Here is a 25,401-nt window from a genome sequence, read left to right as displayed (position 1 = left end):
ACTGTAAGGAGATTTTTTTTAAAAACTACTTTTATTAACTTTCAAAAAAAATCCTGTTTTCCCCACCCCCACCCCCAAGCACAAGATTTATAGTTTATTTACAATCGTGGACTGACAAACAGTATGTCAAGAACTCTTGACTGGCAGTCAGGCTCCAGCACAAGTGAGACAGCATAGAAGGATGGTCCTGATGGCTCTGTGAGGAATCACGGCCCCTTGGGCTTTCTGTTGGTTTGTTTTTTAAATAGATTTTTATGGTTGGGCTATACATATCACTGAAAGAGAGTCATTGGGGCGGGGGGGGGGGGGGCTCTCCAAACCTTAAAAATGTATTATCACTTAAAAACCTAAAACCCTGCCAAGACAGTAACTTATTAAATTGTTTAAAAAGAGTTACAGGAAATTCACCCCAGCACAAGAATTCCAAATGTTCACGGATAGGAACTAAAACGTAGCCAATAAGTGATTCTGCAAACCATAGATTTGGAGCAGGAGTGTGTGTTCATAAACGTAACCTTGCAAGCCAGAAGCAACCATCAGGCCAAGCACCCCAGCAACAGGGTCCCCACAGCGGGATAGCCGGTCCAAAGCAGCACCTTGCAGCCAGCCTGAGCTTGGGCACTCCGCATCCCAACCTAGCTCCCGGATCTGAGTCCCAGCGTCCACACCAACGGTCCAGGTGAAGGTTTAGAATATGGTAATCTCCCGTGGCTGACTTTCGCGGAGTCCACTAGGCGGCGGGGACTGGGAACCCACTCGTCGTGATCCAGGGCGGTGGCTGACGTGAAGATGGTCAGCAGCCACGGCAGGGCCGGATCTCTCAAGAAAAACTAAGTCGATTTCCTCCTTCCCACGTGAACCTCGCCCACTTCTGCCGTTCCCCGCCGAGCTCACCTCGAGGTGGTCCCAAAAGTCCCAAACCCACGTCCTCGGTCTGTTGGAACCCATCAAGCATTAGGACCGCGCGGGACCTGCCAGAGCCTTGCGGGCTAGCAGGAGGTGGGCGTGGCTTCTCGGGGAGGGCGGCTCCCGGCAGGGGAGGGGGGCGGATGAGGCGCGCGCGTCACGCCAGCTCTGGATGTTGATTGGCTGCAGTGCGGTGCGCGGAGCCCGCCAGCGTCTCCGCCCAGTCCCGCTGCTCCTCCTCCTCCTCCTCCTCCTCGCCAAGCCGCTCTGCCAGCGCCGGCTCGAGAGGGAACCGCTCAGGCCGTCACCGCCAGCCCCGTGCGGACGCGGAGAAGGCGGAAGGAGGACGTGCTCGTCGACTTGCTCCTCCCGCACCGGACTCCCCAGCGGGCACGGAGCCCAGGGGAGGAGCCGCCGCAGGCACGCCCCGCCTCCGGCCGGGACGAAGCTGCCGGCCGGCCACCGCCCCCCCTCCCCGGTCGGCGAGACCCGCCCCCAGCCCGCCCCGGCGGCATGGAGGGGCAACGTTCTTGACGGCCGTGCCGCCGCCCGGGCGCTCGGCTCCTCCCGCCGCCCCCGCTCCCTCGCTCGCATGTCCGCACCGCCTTAGCCGAGGATGCTGAGGATGAAGCTGCCACCGAAGTCGACGCACCCCAGCGAGCCGCCGCCCGACGCGGAGGAGCCCGAGGCGGACGCGCGGCCGGGCGCAAAGGCGCCGCCGCGCCGCCGCCGCGACTGCCGCCCGCCGCCGCCGCCGCCGCCGCCCACGGGCCCGCCGCGGGGTCCCCCGCCACCGCCGCCGTCGCCGCCGCCCCGGGGACTCGAGCCGCCTGTTGCTAGCGGGCCGACGGCGGGCGCGGGCATGCCGGGCGGCGGCGGGCACGCGGCGGCGCTGCGCGAACAGGAGCGGGTGTATGAGTGGTTCGGGCTGGTGCTGGGCTCGGCGCAGCGCCTGGAGTTCATGTGCGGGCTGTTGGACCTGTGCAACCCGCTGGAGCTGCGCTTTCTCGGCTCGTGCCTGGAGGACTTGGCGCGCAAGGACTACCACTACCTGCGCGACTCGGAGGCGAAGGCCAACGGCCTCTCGGACCCGGGGTCGCTGGCCGACTTTCGAGAGCCCGCCGTGCGCTCGCGCCTCATCGTTTACCTAGCGCTGCTGGGCTCGGAGAACAGGGAGGCCGCCGGCCGCCTGCACCGCCTCCTGCCCCAGGTGGACGCGGTGCTCAGGAGCCTGCGCGCGACTCGAGCCGAGGGCTCGCGGGGCAGCGTGGAGGACGAGCCGGGTGGCGATGGCGAGCAGGACGCGGAGAAGGACGGCCCCGGCCCGGAAGGCGGCGGCTGCGCCAAGCTCGGGACTGGAGGCGGGCTCGGCTTCAGGGCCCAGGAGGAACTGCTGCTGCTCTTCACCATGGCTTCGCTGCACCCGGCTTTCTCCTTCCACCAGCGGGTCACCCTGAGGGAGCACCTAGAGAGGCTCCGCAGCGCGCTCCGGGTGGAGCCGGAGGACGCGGAGGTGGAGCCGAGCAACTTTGCGGGCTCCAGGGCCCAGGTAAGGTGCTCTGAGGTGCGAAGAAGTGGCAGTGCGGTCGCAGCGCTGGCCTCCCTCTCGGGAGCCTTGGAATCCAGCTCCGACCCCTGCCTCAGGCAGGTGTCTCGGAATAACCACTCCGCGGCTCTCGGCCCGGGGTAGTCATCGTCATTTTCTTGGGCGGCTCAGTTCTTGTCACCCACATGCACATAGAGCCACCCGCCATAACAGAATGCTCTAGAATTCTCTAACGTGCACGAGTTGTCACGGAAGACAGGGGCTCCCTGACCCTATCGAGACCTCGGATGAGGAGGCTCGTGGGACATTTGGGGCTTCAGTGTTTGAGCGCTAGGTGCAAGGGGAAAAGGCAAGCGCTTGGGGGTGCGGGCGGCTGTCAACCACGTCTGTCTAGCCCTGGGTGGGCTGCTTGCTAGTCTCAGCCTGTTTAAAACCGCCTTACCCCTTGGCACTCCTAGGTTACTGCTCTTGCCTATCTATGACATAAGGGACTTTTCATACTTAGTGTGTGCCAATTAAGGCTTCGAATAGGGCTTTTGGCTTTTAGTAGGAGAACTTTGTATTCTCTGCGGGTGAGGGGTATTCTATGGAGACCTTTGACTGCCCTAAGTACTAAAATCGGTCATCTGGGTAACACACCTGGGGTGGCCTGGCTAAACCTTTAATAGACTACCAAACAAGCCTTCCTAAGGGGCTTGATTTCTACTTCAGATCTGGGGTCTGGCGATTTCTTAGGTCTTTACTGTAGGGATTAACCTTGTCTAAAAGAGTTATTAAAACACATTTAGTACATAGGGATCCACTTGTCGCAAACATTAAAGAATTTTTACAGTCTTGAAAGCAATTTAATTAGGCTCAATAAACCACTTAAGAATGGCGATTTAATGGGGATATGTTTCAATTGCAGTAAAAACTGTAGATTAAGATCTTATTTTTGTGGATCACATTTGATTTGGATGCCATTTTTTTTTCCATTTTAAGAGGGGGGATTTCCCTCCCTCCTCGCTTGAAAGTTGACATATATCAGCAGTCATTCAATATCATATAACTAGAATTTACCATTATGTCTCACTAATGATTGTATAGACTTATTCATTACCCAAGAACCCAGGGCGTTTAGGAGCAGTCTCAAAGGGCCTTAGAGATAATGTAGGCTGAGTACTTCGGGTTTTTTCCCATGAGGCATTTGTGAAGTCACAAGTTAAAGTTTTATTTTATAAATCTTGACAAAACTCAGATGTAGTAAAAACTAATACCTTGCATTTTCTTGATGATTGTAAAATCATACCATCTTCCAGTGTCGCTACTACCAGCACACACGTGTGTGTAATGATGGTAAAAGCTTAATTCACCCTTCAGCCTACTCACTATTTCTACCTGAAAATACACACCACAGAGCTGTTAAATGTAGAGAGGAGAGCATGAGTTCGGGAACATGTTTTCTTGAGACAGTATAAGGTAACCTTGAACTTGGTGTGATGAAAATGTCCCACATCGGAACAGTTTACATCATTCCATTCATAGTATGCCAACACAGGTACAGCACTAATCGCAGGATTTTAACCGTGAGAGGCTCCTTTCCCTTCATCTTGCTTTGAATGTGGTGTTGGAAAGCAGACAGTGAGGGTAGGCATGTGCTAACCAGAGCAATGAGATTTTTATCTTGACTGCAGTGCATGGCCTTTTCTGGCCCCCAGTGAGTGCTGGGAGGAGTGGACAAAGGAGATTGGGCATCCTGCCACTAATGTCAGCACATCATCACTTCTCAGGAAGTGGGAGTAGGGAATAAATGCTACAGGGATTAACGTGCTAAGACGGCGGGCGGGCCAGACACTGGGGCTGTGGCTTTGCGCCTGTTTCTTCAGTAGTTGTTGAGGGTTGATGAACAAACCATTTGTCTGATGGAACCACTTAGATCCCACCTTTTGGAGGTGTGTGTGGGTTACTGTGGGTCCCCGAGTCCTCCGGCTGACGCTGGTCTGGACTTGCTGTCTGAGCGATCTTGTTGCTCCCAGGCTGTGGTTCGTGAGGCTGCTGCTGCTGCAGGTGGGCTTTTTAAGAGCGGATTGCCGCGCTCCAGCCCAGCTGCTGCTCGGCCCCCGGTGACCTTAGCGCACGTAAGGTAGGGCGCGGGCAGGACCTGCAGGAAGGGGGCTGGAGCGCATGCCGGCCGCTCGTGGAGGCGCGGGGTCGCCTGTGGTCGCGGTCCGCGAGCCTGCGAGACAGCACGGAGTCGGCGCTGCCCCTCCCCCGCCGGCAAGATGGCGGCCGCGCAGCTCACGTGACCGGCGCCGTTCAGCCCTGGCCCCGCCCGGGCCGCGGCCTGACTGAGAGCTGCACGTGGGCCCAAGGCTGTTGGAGGCTTGGACCTGATGAAGGGGAAATTCATGGGCTGCATCTAGGTTGCCCCGGAAGTAACTTCGGCTACAGTTATGCAGCTTCTCATTGATTAGGAACCATGTTTGTCTCTATTAGTGTTTATGACCAAGGGAAGCATATTTGCCCACAGTGGCGGAAGAAAAAAAACGAACTCAGTATTGTGCTAGGGTATACTGGTTCAGGATACTGTACCTGTCTTTAGAATTGTACCTAATAACTCTAAAGTGGGTTTCTTTAATTTTTAAACTAATGACATTTATGGGTAGGACATGTACGTGAATGCCAGCTTTATCTTCTGTGCCCTGAGGGTGAAGTCCAGCACACGGCGTGTTAACCATGGACAGTATTTGTAGTTGGTTACAAGTCCACCAGCTGTCCCCAGAGTGTGCTTACTAGTCCATATCAGAGAAACAGGAATAAACAAATGTGGCTTTACTCTTAGAAGTGACAGTTCAAGCTTCTTAAATGGGATTTGTGTGATTCTGTACTATCACATGATATTAAAACTTGAGTATTGGCACCCTTCCAGGAGACTTGCACATAAATCTCACTTTCTTCCCAGCGGCAGTGGACCATTATGCTTGTATAAGGTTCCACAGATAGGCCCAAGGAACAGAGTGGGAATACTCATTAATGGTGTCCTAGGAAATGTGCGTCGTTCTCTGTTAAGAGTTCTCTTATGTGGAAAATAGCTGCAAACATCAAATGTTAGACACAGTTCTCTTCCTGTTGTTAATAAGATAAACCATAAACACTCAGGAACAAAACTCCTCTGTGGCTTTAGGTCCCAGCTTTAGTCTGCTGTCTGAGTGATGAAAGGCGCTGACACTATTCAAGAGCATTCACGGACCACTTTTAGAAGGATTTCCCTAACCAGGGATGCAGAGGTGTAAGAAAGAAACCACATTGGTTATCATGGGAGTCTACAGTGACTGGTATTGTGTGCTAGCTCTTTTGGTTAATGCTTGAAGCTTGGTTGTTTGGCCTGATGAATAGTATTAATATTTGAATAAAAGATCCTGAGTCTTAGTGTCATAAGCCATACTTGAACTTATCAAAATTAAGTGGCCACGAGGCCTTTACCTACTAAAATTAGTAAATTTAGTGGGGGTGGGGGGGAGACACCTTGTGAAATTGTCCCTTTTTCCGTCAATATGCAAATTGGCTGTGTTGTCCTTGCCCGACCTATTACTTCTGCTCAGTTTGCAATACAGATAATGAGTGAGTTGTGCTGGAGCTTGAGAAAGAAAATTTTACAGTGGGTTTTAGTCTAAATTTTAGTTCTCCAATCAGAGTTCATAGAGAGAGCAGCTACCTAGAAGTTTGAATACCAGAATGCTGTTGTATTAGGTGCTAAAATATGTAAGTAAGAGATGACAGTAAAAAGGAATAGTGTTTGTTTCTGAGACAGTTTCACACTATAACCCAGGCTTGCCTCAAACTGGTAGATCCTTACTCTGCCTCCAAAGTTCAGAATACAAGTATGAGCTATTCCTGATGGCTAGAAATCACTTCTAAAATTCATTAGAATATATACTGCATTTGTTTTCTTAGGCCATTGCTAGAATATATCTTAGGGTGAAGTGTTGGTGGGTCTTGCTTGAGGTTTTCTCACTTGTTGGAAGTACTTATAACTAGTCTTCATTAGCATTTGAGTCAGGTCTGCCTCCTAGGTGGACTAAGGGGAGCAGATGTAGAACAGCATCTCCAGCTGAGGTGGGGCGGGAATAGCCATGCCCTCCAGGTGAAATGCTTGGTTTGCTTGGCTATAGCAAGGAATAGAAGTTTCAGTTGTGATATAAAACACTGTTGAAAGAAGAGGCTTTTTAGAATCAGGTAATTATTTTAGTTAGCAGGTGATTACCAAACTAAAGTACATGATTTCCTATTCAGAGGTTTTCCTCTGGTAGAAGGAAAACAAGTGCTCTTCCTCTAGACGAGAAGGTCTCTTACCACCACACTCCTGCACTGCCTTGACTCTGTGGAGATGGATGGGAGGCTTGTGCTGTGTGGCTCCTAGAGTGAGGGGGCGTGGTCTGGAACAGCCCTCATCCAGGAGGGGTGGACACATCAACCAGCCAACCTGAATCTGAATCCAGCCTGGACGCATCAACCAGCCAACCTGAGTCTGAACTTTAGCATCATCTATAAAAGAAGGCAGAGTGACTTCCTTTCCAGGTTGTGGTGATTGCACTAAGAGCAAGTTGCAAAATAATTCAGACTATTTTGAACACATTCTCAAGTTAGTGCAGTTTTCTTTAACACTAAGTCATGACTTTTTACTTTCAGGAAAGTGGGGTCTTTCTGTGTTTGGGGCCTTTTGGTTTTATACTTAAAGCTCACAGGGTAGGATACTCTTACATTCTTATTACTGTAATTATGGATTGATTTTCAAGAAAGATACAGTTTAAAGGATAGAGTATTTGGTTTTCAGAAAGGATAGATAGTTGAAAAGATAGTATTTGAGAGATATTTAGAAAAGTTATTTTTTTGTAATATGTACATTGTTTAAGAAAATCTTCTAAAACCCCCAAAGAAGAAATCCTCGTCAGTTACAAATAATTTCTTTTAGGATTGGATTTGGGACTATAAATGGAGGAAAATACATATTTTGAATTTAAATTATCATTAACTTCAGTGCAGCTGTAGTCTACGTATTCACCACTTTTCACATTTAATTAGGAAATAATAATTTAAATTTATGTGGGGTCAAGCATGATTGTACTAAAAAAAGCAATTTTATAGTTTAAGTTCCATAATTCTTTAGTTAAGAGCACAGGCTGAGATCTGTGTACTCGAGCATTTCTGCATTGAAGCTGTTGTATATTTTTTTAACTTGTTTAATGTTTTCCATCCTTTTAAGAAATGTTAAGGTTTTGGGAGGGGGGGTTGGGGGGTTGCCAGTCATTGTAGTTCATGTTTATAACGCTTGTAGTCTCAGTATTTGGAACGTTGAAGCAGAGAGCCCAGCCAGAGCTTTATCACTAACAAACAGCAAAATAAAAGCAAGAGGCTAGTATTCCTGCACTGTGAGACAGTCCTTTTCTAGAGAATTCACTGCTCACTGGGTAGTTGTGTTTGTCTGTGTAAACAGTCAGTGTGAGAGGGAAGTGGCCTGGGCTGTGTGTTGTGGGCAGTGGAGGCCTGCAGGCCGCAGGTCCTGTTCCTTCTGTTCTTGTGCTCTAGGGAATATTTGACCTTTGGTTCCCTGCCAAGTGGCTCATTAGCAGTGTTCGGTGCTCATTCAAGGAGTAGTTTATCTGAGGTTTTATTTTATAAGTGTAAAACATCCTGCCTGCATGTATGTGCATCATGTGTGCCTGGTAGGTACCCTTAGAGGCCACAAGAGGGCTTCAGATCCCCTGGAACCTGAGTCACATGTGATTGAATGTCCATGTGAGTGCTAGGAGCCAAACCCCAGTCCTTTACAAGAGCAGCCAGTGCTCTTACCACTGAGCCATCTCTCCAGTCCACCTTTAGCTTTTGAGAGGTTACTTTGTAAGTTTCCCAGTGCCCAGTATAAGATGGAGCTGCCCTCCTCCTCGTGTTTTATGTAACTGTCCTGAAGATGAGGGCAGTGAGAGCCATGCGTAAGATCATGGCTTAGTCAAAGGATGGTTAGCACAGAGGTTGTGGTGGATGAACAGACTACGGAGGGCTTTGGGGTCAGATGAGAGGTCTGGCTTGTTACCTGTGTGCACGGGAGCCAATGAAAATAATGATGAGTCTGTGCTGTATCTCCTGAAGGTCAGCTGTCACTTTTAACTCAAATACCCATTTCTTCTAGTGTAACCATTAAGTGTCAATCACCATGGTGTGATTGATTATCTTAACCTTTAACTGTCTTCCCTCTTTATCCTGACACTGCCCGTCAGTCCTGAAGGACTGATGCATGTTCCTGTGGATCTTGATTCTATAGATTTAGAATAATTCCCTACCTAGTCCTCTTGTCCAGCTCATCTTTGGGGTACTGCCACCAGATATATCTTTCTAAGTCAATCCTTAGTCATATTATAGTTTCTTTCAGTGACTGATGGATCCTGGGATTTAATAGACTCTTAACTCAAAGTCCTAGCTGCCACTTCTTTTTTCATAAATACTGCCTTTCCTTCAACACAGGATCATGCCAGCCCCTCCTGTGATGATCTTAGGTTATCAGTCTTATAAGTCTGTATCAATTCAGATTCCCACTAGTACACACATTCTTGTAGAGTCTGGGTACTTGTAGAATTCTTACTACTATTTTAAACATATGTAATTGACTTCCTTGCTAGATCTTTACATTACTTGTATTTATTTTTGTCCTCATTGCATATATCATAATTGCTCAGTCATAATTTTGTAAACCTAGGTGTTCAAATATAGCTCTTGAAGACTGAATGCATTGAACTGTGATTCCCTCCCCCCCCCCCCCCCCGTCTTACTTGTGCTCCCTCCTTATGCCTCAGCATGGGGATGCTGGTTACAGATGGGTACAGGAGTCAGAATTATGGACCACTGTCTGGTTGTTTGGATAATTGAGAGCACTTACAGAGAGTCTCCCAGGGTTTGCTCTCCAGCTTGTGATTTGTGTGAGAGAGCGAGAGGGAGAGAGATGAGGAATGGAGACCACTTTGCTTGTGCTTAGGAAGTTAAAAACTTGACTTTGGCCACTGAAGTGAGCGCTCTGTAAAGTCATGTGGAATTTTTATGCTTATTAGTAAGACTGTGTAAATTGGGATAGTTTCTTAGAGTAAAATTGATTTTTGTTTTAGTGGTCCTGGAGGGGAAAGTGGTTATGCGTGATGGGAGGCCTGTGGTGTTAGAGTATCGAGAAAAAAGCAGTTCTAAAAGCAGGTTGCACGATGCAGTGGTGAACAGAACAGCTGTTGCTTTGGGAAATGGTTTGATTCTCTTGGACAAGTGAGTTCACTTAAGTGTCAAATGCTAATGCAGTGTGCCCCCACTTAACTGCCTGTCTGTCACTGTCAAAGCCCTTAGATATCTACACGGCTGCAAGAAGTCTTCTGCACTGAAGGTGTAGCTGTGGCTCTGCCGGAGGACCTAGAAAGTCTGGCGGCACCTGGGCTGTTAACCTGAGTTTCATTTGCTTCCTTCAGAGGACTCCTTGGTCTTGTCCCTCTGCAGTCTCCTCTCTTGTGCAGTTAGGCTGTAAAGGGAAATGTGTTAGAGCATCGCTGTGGGCTAGGGAGGCGTGTGTGCAAGGCTGTGGGGATGGAGTAGCATAGGAATGAAGCAGCTCCTGGTCCACTTTCCACCTTCCTTGTACAGAAGAAAACTTCACTACCTGTTTGTTTTCCCGTATCCTTGTCATTTTGTGTCTACTGTAGATTTTGTGTTTCACCATGCACCTGTCACCTTAACAGGTGGCACTATTTAGATTGACTCAGCAGAAGCATGAAGAACACATGAAGGTCAATCCTTAGGTTACAAACTGCTGCCCTCTTCCTGACCCTCCACTTCCTTCTCCCCAGTAAGCCTCTGGTCAGCATTAGAGCTTTCTTAATGGTTCCGTTTCCCCCAAAAGGAAATTATACCAACAGTTTTAACTTTTTAATAAGTAATTAAAAAGAGTCTCCAAACTTCATAGAGAGTGATAGTAACAATTCCTCTACCTCCTTGTTCCCTCTGTTCAGGTCTGCGTAGTTTGCCATTTTGTTATCCCAAGTATCATGTTGAGAAGAATGTGCATACAATGAAGGGATTGTGGTGTCAGAGTACATGTACCCCATAAATTACCTCCAGGTACTTTCTTCAACAGTGGCTATATATACCCAAGCTGGGCAGTAGCCAATTCTGTCATTCCCTTGCTGAATCATCTGAGACCCTCACTTCTAGTTAACAAGCCACCAAAAAGAGAGCCCACAGTCACAACAGAAGTCTACATCTTGCATGTTCTGAGATGTGTCCATTTGATTGTTGCAGCTCAATTCATATATAAGACATGTTTTTCTTAATCTGGACCTTGCTTGTATCAGGTGCTGTGGGGCAATTCTGAAGACTTGCCTTTGGTTGAGGTAAGATTAGACTAACCTCCTGTCTTGTGCAGTAGCTGCCGGGTAGATCAGAAAAGCAGTATTTCTCAACTTCTCCTTGGAGTATTTCTTCCACAAAGGTAGGAAGCAGAGCTTCATGGGGGAGGTGGCTGTTATTCCTGTATGTGTGGTGACGTCAGTGGTAGTTCTCAGATCTCATGACGTCTTTCCTTGGCTGAATGTCGTGTTGTGTGACTTGTGAAGATGGAGGTGGCCTTTCACATGTGGTACTAACAAGTACCACAGTTAATGTTTTCCATAGCTCATTGTGAACTTGAGAAACAGTTTCTAAATTTAATCTGAAAGATTTTCACAGTATTGGTACATACCTAGACTTGAGGATAAGAAGAAACTATTTGCAGAATTTTATGGGTTAATGGACTTGGGTCCTAGTTTATTAAACAGGATAAGCCCTCTAGCACTGAGTAAAAACTGTTCAGCCCCTTTTAACTTTATTTTGAGGCAGCCTTGCTAAGTTGCTCAGACTGGCCTTGAACTTAAGAGCCCTCTGCTTCAGCTTCCTCTGCAGCTAGGATGGCAGGAGTTACCACCATGCTCAAAGATTCTGTTCTTAAAATTGACTTGTGATTTCAGTTGTGAAGCAAACTACTTTCCTGTGGTTGTTTGACTGGAACACTGTGGAAGCAGCCTGGCTAATTACCTATGCTAAGATACTTATAACAAAACATACTGTGGCACTGATTAAACCACATCCATCTTGATGGATATAATCTCATTGTGGTCTTGATTTGAATTTCCTAATGGAAATTTATTGTTGCATATTTCTCATGTGTTTATATTTGAAAGTGTATAGTTTTTAACTTAAACCATATTTTGGCAATTAAAAAAATCTGCTATAAAGAAAAGAAGTGGGCTGGTGAGATGGTTCAGTGGTTAAGAGTGCATGCTATGCCTTCAGAGGACCTGCATCACCTGGAGCTCCTGCTCCAGGGACACCTTATACCTCTGGCCTCTTCAGGCCCCATCCGGTCTCATGTCCACATACGGTGCTCACAGATACACACAGTCGTTAAAAATAAGTTCCTAAGGAACGAGAAGGGAGAGGGCATTGAAACTGTTTACTCAGCCTCTTTTCAAGTAAGGGGTGCTTGAGAGGATGGGAAGCTTTTCTTGTTTCTTATGGTGCTGGGAATGCAAACTGGGGCCTTGAACATGCTGAGCAGGCACTGCGCCACTGAGCCGGACGCTACCACCTCATTATTGTCCAGTTTTTAAAAGGATGTAGAACAGTGTTGAATTTTTAATTAGCAGAATGTCTCAGGCAGACGTGGGCTGTAAGGAAAGAGTGCGATCTGAGTGTATGTATGAGCTTAGCTTTAAAAACTGATAGCATTGCAAGCTGGTAAAGACTGTGAGGCCAAATGTTTTAGCTGTTGGGCCCTGAAGAGATCTGTGCTCTCCTCATGACATGGTTCTTTGTAAATACTCATATTACCTTGGGTTTCTAGGAGGTGGAAGTAAGACTTTGTTCCCAAGAGTGTCCTTCACTCACGTAACTAGAGCTGTGATCTGGAGTCCCACACTCAGTGTCAGGCCAGTTTGGGTAATTAAGCAGAAGGAGAAAATGCCTTCCATAAGCCCCCTGATAAGTTTCTGGTCCTCTCTTCCTGTCATTTCTTGACACAGTTAAAACGTCAGTGTACGTTTGGTTCTTGAAACAAGTTATGTTAATACAAGTAGTGTTTTGAGGTTCTGGGTAAGAGGAGGTAAGGTGTCAGGATGGAGAAAGGAAAGGGCTATTTTCTGTTTTTCTGCTTACCCAGAGTCTTACAATAATAGTGTGCACATAGCACACCTCTATTTCTGGAGAGCTATAAGCTTGGTGTGCTTTTTATTATTATAGAATCCAATCTTTGAGGCACACACCCATAGTTAACTAGTGATGGGCTGCGTAGACTCAGTCAGGGTCAGAATGTCCTGTGGTTTCTGGGTGACCTGACTTTGATAGCAAGCCATTCTATACATAGTGTTTCTCACAAAGATGTGTTCTGTGTCGATGGTGCTGTTGATAACACTTTGTCCTAATGGAACATCCTGTTAGACTGTCACTAAAACTAATCAGTAAATAAACTTTATGTAATGATTAACATTCACAGTACCTTGAGAAGTCAGCATAAAGTATACTATTTATCTTATATGTCCTTTTGATTGTGGTCCGTGTCATATAGAATGACCACCACTGGCAACCTAATGAGCATCGTTGGGTTTCTGTGTGTCAAGATCTCTGGGAAAGTAAATATTTGAAGATTATTATTTTAAATAAGAATAAGCATTGCTGCTGCTATTTGTGATTCTGACACTTGGTGTTTTTTTACCTTTAATTTTTAATCGCTTGTAACTAGTATAATCATTATTCAGACTGTAGCACTTGACTTGTGTGAAATTTTCTACTCTGATATAGACTATCATCTTCTCTTCTAGAACGACTCTGCTTGTGGTGACTATATACAGAGTGATGAGACTGGTTTAGTAGAACAAGCCCAAATACCTCAAGATGGACTCACTGTGGCCCCTCACCGAGCTCAGCGAGAAGGTATGCTGTGTTTGTTGTATTTATTTGCACTGGTTAACACAGGGTTTTAAAGTTGTTGCAACAGAAGTTGTTGCTGTTTCTGCTGGTGATGGTAGTGGTTGGTTGGTTGGTTGGTTGGTTGAGATAGGGTCTCACATAGCCCAGGCTAGCCCAGATTCACTGTATAACTAAAGCTGACATTGAATTCCTGATCTTTCTGCCTCCATCTCCCAAGTGCTAGGATTATAGGCCTATGCCACCAGGCCTAGTTTATGTGATGCTGGGGAGCCAATTTAGGCCTCCTACATGCTAGGTTAGCACTCTGTCAGCCAAGCTACATCGCTAGCCCCAGTACTGTGTAATTCTTAACTCTTGGGTTCAGAGAAATCCTGTTGGTCCTGGGCTTTTGGCCAAAAGCAGTGTTTCAGATGTTCTAACTTATGTGTTCTGGGGCTTGCTGTCCCCTTGCTCTGCAACCCTGTACCGTCCTCTCACGTGTGTCTGGCCTGTGTCATGGACAGTTGTTTCTTTAGCTGTCTCTTAAACCTCTGTGTGTGTTTCTGGAGGGCAAAGACTTTATTACTAAATACTTAACGTAGTATTTCATCTATAGTACTTAGTGCTTACTATTAAAAGGAAGAAAGAAAATTAGCGACGTTCATAATATCAGGAAAGTTAGCGAAGTTCATAATATCAGGAAAGTTAGCGAAGTTCATAATATCAGGAAAGTTAGCGACGTTCATAACATCAGGGTGGAGAAAGTGTTCACATCCATTTCCCAATAGTTTGCAATTTGAAAAAGGAATTGTGGGAATGAAAGCACATAACCATCTAAAAAGAAATGGTCTTGGATGTTCCCTTTTCTTTGCATTTGGGGAGTCCGTAAGCTCATACTGAGAGGAAGTTTGAAACAAACTGTGGGCTGCTGTGGAGGCTGCAGACGAACCAAGGAAGCATAAGACATACTCAGTGGCAGCTCTGAGTCTGTGTCAGTCAGCCTCCTCACCATGGGTCTTCTGATGCAGTTTTCCTGAGAGGAAGTCTCTATCTGTTTAATTGTTACAGATGTTTATCTAATTACTACCTCTGTTTAAGATGGTCATGGTTCTGTCCCAGCTGAACTTTAACCGGAAACCACTTCCCTTCTGTCCAGCTCATAGAGCAGCAGTAACCGGATGCAGAACCCGACTTTTACAAAGTTTTGTTCTCATAAAAACTTGTTGAGAACTTCAGACTATTTCAAAATGATAGCAATTAGTTTTAAAGTGGTACTGTGGTTCTTCATTTTTAACTGTTAAAAACATGGAGTATAATACATGCTCTCTGGTTTTAGTTTACAAGGGTTAAGACAGGTAATGCCAGGTATACTAGAAGCTGAAGGCATATTCCCAACTTGTTAACAGCACCAGCTTTAGTTATACAGTGAATCTGGGCTAGCCTGGGCTATGTGAGACCCTATCTCAACCAACCAACCAACCAACCAACCAACCAACCAACCAACCAACCAACCTTTTTCTCTGCTAAACAGCAAATACAAAGAGCTGGCTCAGTTGGTAGCATGCTTGCAAGCATGAGGACTTGGCACTTGGATCCCTAGCACCTATCTACAGAAAGCCAGGCACAGCAGCACCTGTGCCGGGAGACAGAGACAGAAGAGGGTCCCTGGGGTCCACTGCCCAAGTCACCGAGCCCCAGCTCTAGTGAAAGACATTGAAAAACAGCATGGAGAGTGACGAATGAAAGCAGCAACATGAGTGCCTCATGCACAGACACACAGACACAGGCGTGCACGCGCGCGTGGGCACACATACATGGGAGGGGGCTGGGGGGGCTGGGGCCTTGCCTACACCTCGTGCCATCACCTGTGCTGACCTGGGATCACACCCAGGACGAAGTGCACTGTAGACAAGCACTCTGAATGAATTCCCTTCCACAGCCCAGACAGCTCTGTTTTCTCAACACCAGTTGGTTCAGTAAGGTGTTATTTGCCAGCATCCTCTTTAAAATGGTTCAGTTATAGCAGGTTTTGGAAACACAGACCTCTCATTCCTCTGTGGTCATTGTAACACGACACAGGTCTGAGTTACCATCAGGCACTTGAGATTTTTTTTGACACTCTGAAGCAGCCATCAGACTGCACATGTTGAAAAGTTGGCCCTAGGTGCTGTTAGTGCTCTGTCCCTGCTTATTCTCCATGTATTTCCTGCTGCCTCTCTGTGTTCTGTGCTCATGCTCTCCCTGCTCACCTTTGATGGTGTGCAGCAGTCTTCCTGTCACTCCCCTTCTAAAGCAGAAGGAACGCCCCTCCCCTCCCCTCCCCTCCCCTCCCCTCCCCTCCTCTCCATCCCCACCACAGTCCCATGGCATTGCTCTCCCAGCCTCTTCTGCCATCACTGTCGAACACATTCCTGTCAGCCTCTGATGGTGCAGCCTCAGCATCCAGTAAGTGTTGTACCTGCTGGACACCCCAAGCAGCAGTCTGCTTGTCTTCAAATCCTTGTAGTAGTTTGTAGAGGTGACCTTTTCAGACTGGATGCCACCCTTCTCCTGCTGCTCTTCTTCCTCCTCCTCCTCCTCCTCCTCCTCCTCCCCTTCCTCCTCTTCTCTTTCTCCTCCTCTTCTTCCTCCTCTTCCTCTTTCTCCTCCTCTTCTTCCTCCTCTTCCTCTTCCTCCCTCCCCCTTTCTTTTTCCCAACTTGATTTCTTTTCTATGACAACTTGGTGAAGGAGCTGTAAAGTGAGTCGCCGAGGTCTTGCTTGCTTGGTTTACTAAGTTCATGAATACTCATGTGTACTTCGTTCATGTTTACTTCGTTCATGGATAGACTGTATCTGTGTGGAGAGCTTGTTCTCGTGTTTTCTGCCTCGTGTCCACTGTCTCACCTGTAGTAGTAAACTGTACATTCTTTCACAGCGAGTCTTTATGGTTTCTTTCAGTGATCAGTTTATAGGACATTTTACCCATTCCAGGAGATACAAAGTCCCCTTGTGGCCTCTGTGGGGACCAGATATGTATGTGGTACACATGTATACATGCAGGCAAAATACTCATACATGTACAAATAAAAAACAAAAAACTAGATATTTTTTAAATTATTACTATTATATATACAAAACTTGAATGGGCTATACATATTTAGCTCATCCCGAACTGCTAATTTGAATAAGAATTTTTATTATTATTCTTTAGAAAACAGTCTTCACTAAGACATCTTTTGATTGATTGATTGATTGATTGATTGATTGATGTTTTGGTGCTGACTGCTTGACGTGAATACTCAGCATCCTGACACACGTAGGACGCATCCCTCATGGTTGCGTGGCATATTGCTATGTATCAAGTTTTTCATGAGGTAAGACCAGTTGTAACGATTAAGCAGCATAATTACTGGCATTTGTCAAGTTATCGGATTACTTTAGGTAACTGAACATGTGTGTGATCTCTGATACAAGTCAGCATATGTGTTTTTTCTTTCAGCTGTCCACATTGAGAAGATAATGTTGAAAGGAGTCCAGCGAAAAAGGGCTGACAAGTACTGGGAGTACACTTTCAAAGTAAGCTGTTCTCACCCCACAGTCCGTCATTCTCTACAATATGTGACCTGTCCAAGAGCTGCCAGCAAAGTCGAACGAACAAAAAGACAGACATACAGACAGACAGACAGATAGATAGATGATAGATGATTGATAGATAGACACATGATACATAGATAATAGGTGATAGATAGAAAGATAGATATAGGTATAATAGGTAGGTAGATAGATGATAAATAGATGGCAATTTTTAAAAACAAGTAAGAACCTTGAACTTGGGAAAACTATTGAAAATGCATGGTGTAAGATGTGTCTTTTAAAAGTAAAAGTAAAAGTAAGTATTTCATAAGTGTCTGCAGACCACTGGCCTTCCCTGTCCTGGTATTCCTTTCCTGACTGCTCATGGGCTTTTTCTTCCCTGCTGTGTGGCTTTGTCATCTGTTGGCTGTGACCCTCAGGCCCCGCCCTGTCTGGTTCTGTTACTTGTACCTGCTTACCACTGCTGCAGCTTCACTGTTGGGCCCTGTGCGGTTGCATCGCAGATGCTCTGAGGCTGCCTGCAGTGAGGCCAGGGTTCCCACAGCACCACTGACCACGTTCTAGCTGTCCCACGCTCCTGAAGACTTCTCACCCTCTGCAGATTACTACCACAATAGCTTCCACAGATCCTTGAACTGAGCGTCTTATGGAAGTGGGCATCCTCATCCCTGCTGTCCTATAATGTCTGCCTTGCTCAGTACATTTGTTGAATGAATTTCAAAACTTCTACTTTGAAGGAGAAAAATCCTTGACTTTGATTTCTGTTTCCAGTTTCCCTGTGTCTCACTTTTGGGATATTTGGCTCTTTGCCCTTAAAACTTGGCATGCTGGCTTCTCCTTTAGTTGTTGGAACTCACAGCTCTTCTCTAAGACCTTTCTCCGTACCCTGGACCAAAGCAGCTAACATCTGGCTCAAATGCTTCCTCTCTGGAGAGCCTCTTAACACCAGCTACTCTTGTTTCAGGCCCTAGTTTCCATCTTTGAAGTAAAGACTGGTAGAAATTCTTACACATTTGTTTGGTTTTATGTGATGCTGACATGCGACTGAACTCAGACTTCAGTTGTCATGTCTACTCCTGTATCCACTTGCCCCAGGTAGATATTTTTTGTTTAAAAATGTACCTTATTTAAAAATAAGGGTTGCTACATAGCATTTTTATGCATTTAAAAATTACATTAAAGGTGATATGATTAATGATAAGACTCAAATATTAGCATATCTCAAAGCATCACATATTTTACAGTTGTACAGTAGAAGTTAAAGTCCACAGGATTCTAAGGATCCAGGAGGCAGAGCAGCACAGCTGAGTGCAGTCTTAGGCCCTGTTCCTTCTGGGTCACGCTTACCTCATTTTCTTCATCTGGAAATGCAGGTAATCATGCTTGCCCAAGCATCTTGCTAGGACTTAAAACATCTGAAATCAAAGTGAAATCTTTTGAGAAGATAAATTTCCCTCACTCTGCTCCTCTTTAACTGTACTCTTAGTGAGCGTCAGGAGACAGGACTGCAGTCTTTGGATCTACCCCGTCATAATATCATTTTTGTACTTAACCAAAAAAGCAAGACATTCCTGAAAAAGTAATTCCTGAAAATAACCAAAACAGTTATATTTTAATACTGCTTTTTAAAAAAATACAATTTAAAAAGAATTACTGGAAAGCATTTTGAGTAGACTGTCAGAGACGTGAGAGGCAGTGCTAGATGAACTTTGTATCTCTGATTGCTAATCCTAAGTTTAAGGCCTTTGGTTTTACACATGGCTTTTTCCCCAGCCAGTTCCTGCCTAAGCAATAACCATATAATATGTGTGTTTTCTTAAATCAGGTAAATTGGTCTGACCTTTCAGTCACAACAGTAACAAAAACCCACCAAGAGCTACAGGAATTTCTACTGAAGGTAAAATTATAGATTTTGTTGTTAAGATTTGTATATGCTATAGAGATTCAATGTCAAGACAATCACCAAGAAAATTAAAACACACATAGGTTAACTCCAGACTCGGAATGAATATGAGATGTAGAAAGTGTTACACTGGGTATCTTCTTACCTTGTGACCAGCGTAAGTGGCAGAAGAATTCGCTTTAGAAAATGGGTTCCTATTCTTAGCCCTCTGCAGAGCTGTTCTTGTTGGTGGATGTTTATAGAGGCTCTTGCCCCAGACAGCGTCTGCAGAGACACGAGGCTGATTCTCCTATGGTTCCTAACACAGTGATGTTCTCCTCTTCTTGAACCTTGCTCCTTCCTTGGAGTTCATCCTTCTCCCACCCTACCTTCAGCAGGGTCTTAATACTATCGGGACCTCGAAGATCGTGGGATTACCTTCAGCAGGTTTGTTTTCTGCACATCCTTACCTGTTCCCTTGAGTAAAGTCTACTAATCGGGTGTAATTGAAAAAACAAGGACATTGTAAAAGGGGGAACTACATCTGTGTGGTCAATAAATTACTGTTGCTCAGTAAGCAAATACTTCACAGTTCATTGTTGACAGGGAAATAAACTGAAAAATCCAGAAATAGGAAGTAGTCCTAATTCAGTTACCAGGCTTTGTGTGAAAGTGTCATTACAAAGCACCTGATTGGAAGATTTTGCTGGGATTTACCTTGTGTGTCTGTTCAGATCATTTGTGTGTCTGTTGATTCTTAACTCTACAAGGGACTGATTTTCAGCAGTCTGTCAGCTTCCAGCAGAGTTCTGGAGGCTGGTTCTCTGACAGACACTTTGACGTGCTGTCAGAGCGTTGATTTGGTGGATTTGGTAGTTGGCCTAGATCCAGGCAATTGAATAGGTTCTTTTCCTATGGCTTGTTTTAAACTGAATTCATTCTCTCTCTCTCTCTCTCTCTCTCTCTCATCTCTCTCTCTCATCTCTCTCTCTGTCTCTCTCTCCCCCTCCCTCCCTCCCTCCCTTTCTCTATCCCTCTCTCTCTCCCCCGCTTGTTTCTCCCTTTTTATTAAAAACAGAATTTTTTTCTTGTATACAGCTTCCCCAGTTTCTGACCATCTCCTTTTCCATCCATCCAAATTTACTCTTTTTTGTGTGTCTCGTTAGAAGATAATAGGCTTCTAAGAGAAGCAGTAAAACATTAACAAAAATATAATAAGATAAAACAAAAACTACCATATTGAAGTTGGACAAGGCAACCCAGCAGAAGGAACCGAGCCCAAGGCACAGGAGTCAGAGGCCTGTTTGCTGTCACACCAGGCGTCCAGTCTATAAACTGAGAACTCCTGGGGCTGCCGAGGCTGCTGCTTCAGTCTCTGAGATCGCAGGACCCTTGCTCATTCTACTGGTGTCCTCCATCCGCTCTGGCTCTTAGACTCTTTAGCCTCTTTCTGCCTCCGCTTCCACAGGGTCCCTGACCTCCTAGGGGAGGGAGGGCTTTGATGGAGACATCCCATTTAGAGCTGTGCGTGCCAAGGTTTCCTCTCTCTCCTTTGATAGTGATTGAATAAGGCACTGCTTTAGGTATAGCAAAAATGCCGTTAGGGGTTTTACTCTTGGTTTCTGGAGTCTCTCTGTTAAGGGCTGACAACTCTCTAAACTATTCATATACTGATCCCCTGCTTGTAAAGATGGAGTGAGCTTCCTTCATGTCTAGTCACCAAGGCCTGTGATCCTCCTCTCAGTCCTAGGCGGTGTGATGAGGGAGAATGCTGCAGTAGAAGGGCTGGCATGATGAGCATGGCTCAGGGGAACAAAGATGTCAGAGCCCTGCCTGAGGCTGAGAGCCAGGCCACATTACAGCAGGGAGATGGCCCTCACAGCCTTCTGATGGTTGAGCGAGTGGGTTGGGTCTGCCTCTGCTCTTTGCATACATTTCCGAATCTCTTCTGCTTATCACTGACTCTCTTGTATCTTGATAGATACATTTACCAGCACTTACTGTGAGTTGAATAAGCAGTTCTGATCACCCACCATTTGGATTTGGAACAGGATGCACTTGTCTCCTTTTTTCTTCCGTCTTCTTTGGGGCCACAATCCTAGTGCTGGAGACTGAGCTCCAGAGGTGCAGAGAGAGGGCTGGAGTTCTTTGTGGAGCCAGACACTGCCCCCCACCCCCGTCAAGGCCAGGTTATTTGATGTCCACCTCTGTGTGATGTCTGTCCTCGCAACAGAGCCCACTGCAAGGCTCTGCCTGCCGTCTAGCGCATGCCTTCCTTGGGGTTTCCCCCTAAGCTTCACAGTGCTGTCCTGACAGATTACATAAAAGCTAAATGCTTAACAACAAAGCCCCAAATGCCTTCTCATTCTTCAGGGCCGTGGGAATTGACCCTCAGCTTAGTCAGCAGGTGACTGAAGCATTTTTTCTTAAGTGCATGACCTCCACTCTTATCTGTAATAATCCACACTGTCTTCCTAAAAATGGATTGCCTCTGTTAACTATTCTTGAGGCTGACTGCCTGCATCTTTAATGTTATAGAAATGGGAGCAGAACTGTCCTGAGCACCTGTTTATATGGTGCTGTGCTGGGCAGTGTTGAACTCTGTGAGGGTTTTCAGAACATAGGTTTGAGGTTGGGGTTGTTGAGTTTTCTCTTTGTGAGAACAATGGCTTCTACCCTCCATGTTCTGGCCCCTTCCAGTCTGTTTTTCATATGACCACATCAGCTCTGAGTTTTTACTTCTCCTTCACTGCTGTATCGGCAGTTCCTGAAACAGTACCTGGGAACCAAGTAGGAGTTTGGATGTCTGCTGCCTTGTTGAGTGGGATGGACTGTATGCTGTAGGGAGTTTTATAAATGACAACACAGGATACAGTATAGATACTCACTTTCTCAGGAGTGTACTGCAGCCTCTAGAGTATGTTCCAGAAGCTCACTGTCGTAACATAGAGCGGAGCAACTGCTGACACACTTCTAGTGTGCATCCTGTGAGCTGTTTGTGGAGCTGTGCTGCACACTTTCTAGATTGAGACATTTTAATCAAACCAGACCTGGCCATTTCTAATCATGAAAAGGAAAGTACTCCATGCATGTGGAGTCTGCTTTCGAGCCCCCAGAGCGAATGTGTAAGACTGACAAGGCTGGATCTAGCGTAATGTGTACTAGGAAACCAAACCAGGACCTTGTGGTGCAGATGACAGTATTTCAGTGGTCTCTTCATGGCCTTCAAGCCCAAGCATCCCTCCAAGTGTGGAGAGGTGGCAACCTGGCTTTCTTCAAGGTGTTGACATCACAATTGTATTGAAGACAATGAATGTTTGAAGACAATGAATGAGTAAGAAAGACAGCCTTGCTGGGCAGTGGTGGCACACGCCTTTAATCCCAGCACTTGGGAGGCAAAGGCAGGCGGATTTCTGAGTTCGAGGCCAGCCTGGTCTATAGAGTAAGTTCCAGGACAGCCATGGCTACACAGAGAAACTCTGTCTTGAAAAACGAAAGAAAGAAAGAAAGAAAGAAAGAAAGAAAGAAAGAAAGAAAGAAAGAAAGAAAGAAAGAAAGAAAGAAAGAAAGAAAGCCTGCCTATCCCCTTTTCAGAGTGAAGGACTTCTTCAGTGAGGGCCTGCCTCATTGTGCCCTACTTCCTGAAGTAAGGAAAGGGATATGGGCTCTCATGAACATGGAGAGAAGCCTCATCAATGTATCTGAACACTGTTGTGTTCCACAAGATCCTTGGGTGCCAGGGTCATGGTGAGCAAGTTGTAGCCAAGCTTCTGAGTCTTTGCAGGTTGTCAGTGCCTAGGACAAGGTGGCTGATGAAGTTCTCAGGAACTCAATTGATGAATGAGAGGTGATGTCAGTGATGGTGTCCAGACCTCCAGGCAAGGCCCAGAGCCATGCAACAGGGGGTAAGATGGTTACAAATAAGGCCACTCCCCGCTAAGTGCTGCTGACACTCTTAGGAAACTCCTTCAGGTGAAGACTGCAGCTCCCTGTTGTGGATCAATAGTGTATCCTTGCAACCTTTTTATTAATAAAAAAGACTAAATAAAGATAAATGGTTGCACATTAGGCTTTATGATTGTTTTTAAAGAGAAGCTTGTATCTAGCTATAAAATCTTTCATTACTCTAAGGTTGTACAGAGGACATGGGAGGCTGGATCTGTCACAACTAAACTGGCCAAAGAGGAAAGATCCCATGTTACAGAGGATATAAAACACATACTGCAAAGCTTTATTTTCAGCAAATAAGTTTCCTTCCAGCTAAGTGAACCTTGAAAAATGAAGAGAAAAACAACATGGAAATAAACTAGATTGCATACTGATGACTGCATGTCTGCTCTCAACCCCGTAATGTGACCTTGATCATTGATTTGGTGGTACTTTGTGTGGTATAGTCCTGTTATGTAAAGCGACTATCATTGTTTCAAAATTTGAAATGCACATCTTTTCCAAACATGTCTGGTTTTCTCTGTCAACATATACATACTCCATAGAAATTAGGGTACTGAGGAGGCAGCATGTTTGCCACATACGCAAGAGCATCCGTGTAAAAGCTGAGTGTGGCCAGCCATGTCCGTAGCCCTGCACTGCAGTGTTGAAGGATAGGTGGATCCCCTGAAAGCACTGGCAGCTCTGGGCAGTTCATGGAGGAGAGACCCTATCTCAAAAGATGACATGGAAAACACTTCGTGTCACCTTCTGTCCTCCACACGCTTGTACATACAGTTGCATACACACGTTCATACATATATATCTCATATGTACATGCACTATACATACTAAATAAAGAAAATCATGTTCAAAACTACTAAAAAAAACAGTGTCAGAAATCTATTAAAATGCTCATGTCAGAGTGTCGTTGTTGAAATAAGTAATGTCCATTTGGAAATATTCTCCAGGCTGGTGGGTGGAGGACATGATTCCATAGTGAGGGTGTGGGTGCCGCTGGCTTTTTGATCCCCCCAGATGGATTAGCAGACTGACCAAACATCCCCGTGCCATGCTCCCTGTGCTTGACATGAGTGCTGCCACCTTTGCTCTGGGGGCAGATCAAATCATATAGATTGTTTTTATAAAAAAATAGACAATGTGACTCTAGTTTTATCGTTATTCTGGATTTTAGTGAAAGTGACAGTAATTCAGAAGTTTGTCATAAAGTCAAAACTGAATTCTTGAAAATGTTAGTTTTATAATCCATTTTTTAGGAATATTTTTTAATTAAACAAGTTAAATAATATGATAAAAGTTTTGTTTAAGTTTTTTTTCTTGGCCAGATGAGAAGTTTCCTACAGACTTTAGCACACATTCACCATGTTGAGAAAAACTCGGATGAATGTTTTGATTGTTTTGTTTTTTTCATATGGGCATAGGAGGTACAGTGTGTGTATACATGTAGAGGCGAGAGGCACCTTTGAAGAGTCCCTTCTCCATGCCCACTCTTCCTGGGCTTGAGGAATTGAACTCAAGTTTTTAACCTTGAGTGAACTCTCACCAGCTCTGATGGGTAAATAAAATTGCAAGGAGTTGACCAGCTTCCATATCTTGGTTTTTTATTTGGCAGATGACATTTAATTGTCCACCACTGCCTGAGATTGAAGTGTGAGGAGCAGGAAGGAAGCACAGAACTGATAAAATAGAGACAGTGTCCCAGGTTTAAAGTGCCAGCCGTACTATGCAGAATGCTAAGTTCACCTTGAAGCTTTGTATAAAGGCCCCCTCAAATGGGGAGGAGGGCTTGCGTGTGAGATTTGTGTGCTATACACCGTAGGCATGCTGAATACATGGGTTTCCAGTATACTTTGGCTTCCTACAGGCAGACCTGTATAACTTGAGCCTGGTGCCTTGGAAAGAAGGCATTTACATTTGTTTATGTTTGTTCAGCATGTAAAATTTTAGTATTGGATATTGTGCTTTTTTCTCTTGCAGCTTCCAAAGGAATTCTCTTCTGAGAGTTTTGACAAGACCATCTTAAAAGCCCTGAATCAGGGTTCTCTAAGGAGGGAGGAGCGGCGCCACCCTGACCTGGAGCCCATCCTAAGGTAACAGCCTCGGCCCCTTGGCTTCAGGTGCTAGCACAGACTGTTGAGGGGGGTTGTGAGGTGAACTCTGGTACTGGGCAGCTCTCGGCCCACAGAAGGCAGCAACTCTGTCTGTCATTGTATTCCTGCTTCTCTAACAGCATAGGGCTGGTTCCTTTTAACCAGGAAGGATCATGAGGTAAACCTCAGGTTTTTTGTTTGGTTGGTTGGTTTTGGGTTTTGTTTTGCTTTGTTTTTTTCTTGAAATTTTATAAAGGACATTCTTGTCCACTAGCTAGGCTTGGGAGAGACTAAGTAACCCAGTAAGATGAGGTTGATATGGGGGGGGGGGGGGGGGAGAGACATTACCCAGCACCTGTTTACTTCCTTCTGCTTTCTTGGAGCCCAGTGCTGCTGCTTAAGGTCAGGTCTTTACCCTCATGAAATTGTTGCACCCTTGGGAAAATATGTATTGCTTAGATGGTTAAATATGGTGTCCTTGTGTTCACTCCTGCACGTGCAGGGGTCAAG

The 25,401-nt window shown here is 45.8% G+C and overlaps 1 protein-coding gene across 5 annotated transcripts in view; it reads left to right on the top strand.

Moving 5' to 3' along the window:
• The first annotated feature begins 1,383 nt into the window (after positions 1 to 1,383).
• Positions 1,384 to 25,401, top strand: part of Zcchc2 (zinc finger CCHC-type containing 2) — a 47,427-nt gene continuing 23,409 nt past the window's right edge. For 4 of the 5 annotated variants that reach the window (XM_076941686.1, XM_076941687.1, XM_034513249.2 and 1 more), the window contains exons 1-5: positions 1,384 to 2,455; positions 13,309 to 13,420; positions 16,877 to 16,953; positions 18,797 to 18,868; positions 24,779 to 24,891. In XM_076941686.1, the coding sequence (XP_076797801.1) occupies positions 1,523 to 2,455; positions 13,309 to 13,420; positions 16,877 to 16,953; positions 18,797 to 18,868; positions 24,779 to 24,891 (1,307 nt within the window). In that variant the 5' untranslated portion in view covers positions 1,384 to 1,522. The remainder of the gene's footprint in view (positions 2,456 to 13,308; positions 13,421 to 16,876; positions 16,954 to 18,796; positions 18,869 to 24,778; positions 24,892 to 25,401) is intronic. The other variant, XM_076941685.1, reaches the window with a different exon arrangement.

The sequence above is a fragment of the Arvicanthis niloticus genome, chromosome 10 (genome assembly GCF_011762505.2).
Source record: "Arvicanthis niloticus isolate mArvNil1 chromosome 10, mArvNil1.pat.X, whole genome shotgun sequence".
Lineage (NCBI taxonomy): Eukaryota > Metazoa > Chordata > Mammalia > Rodentia > Muridae > Arvicanthis > Arvicanthis niloticus.
This window is presented reverse-complemented; position numbering and strand designations above follow the sequence as displayed.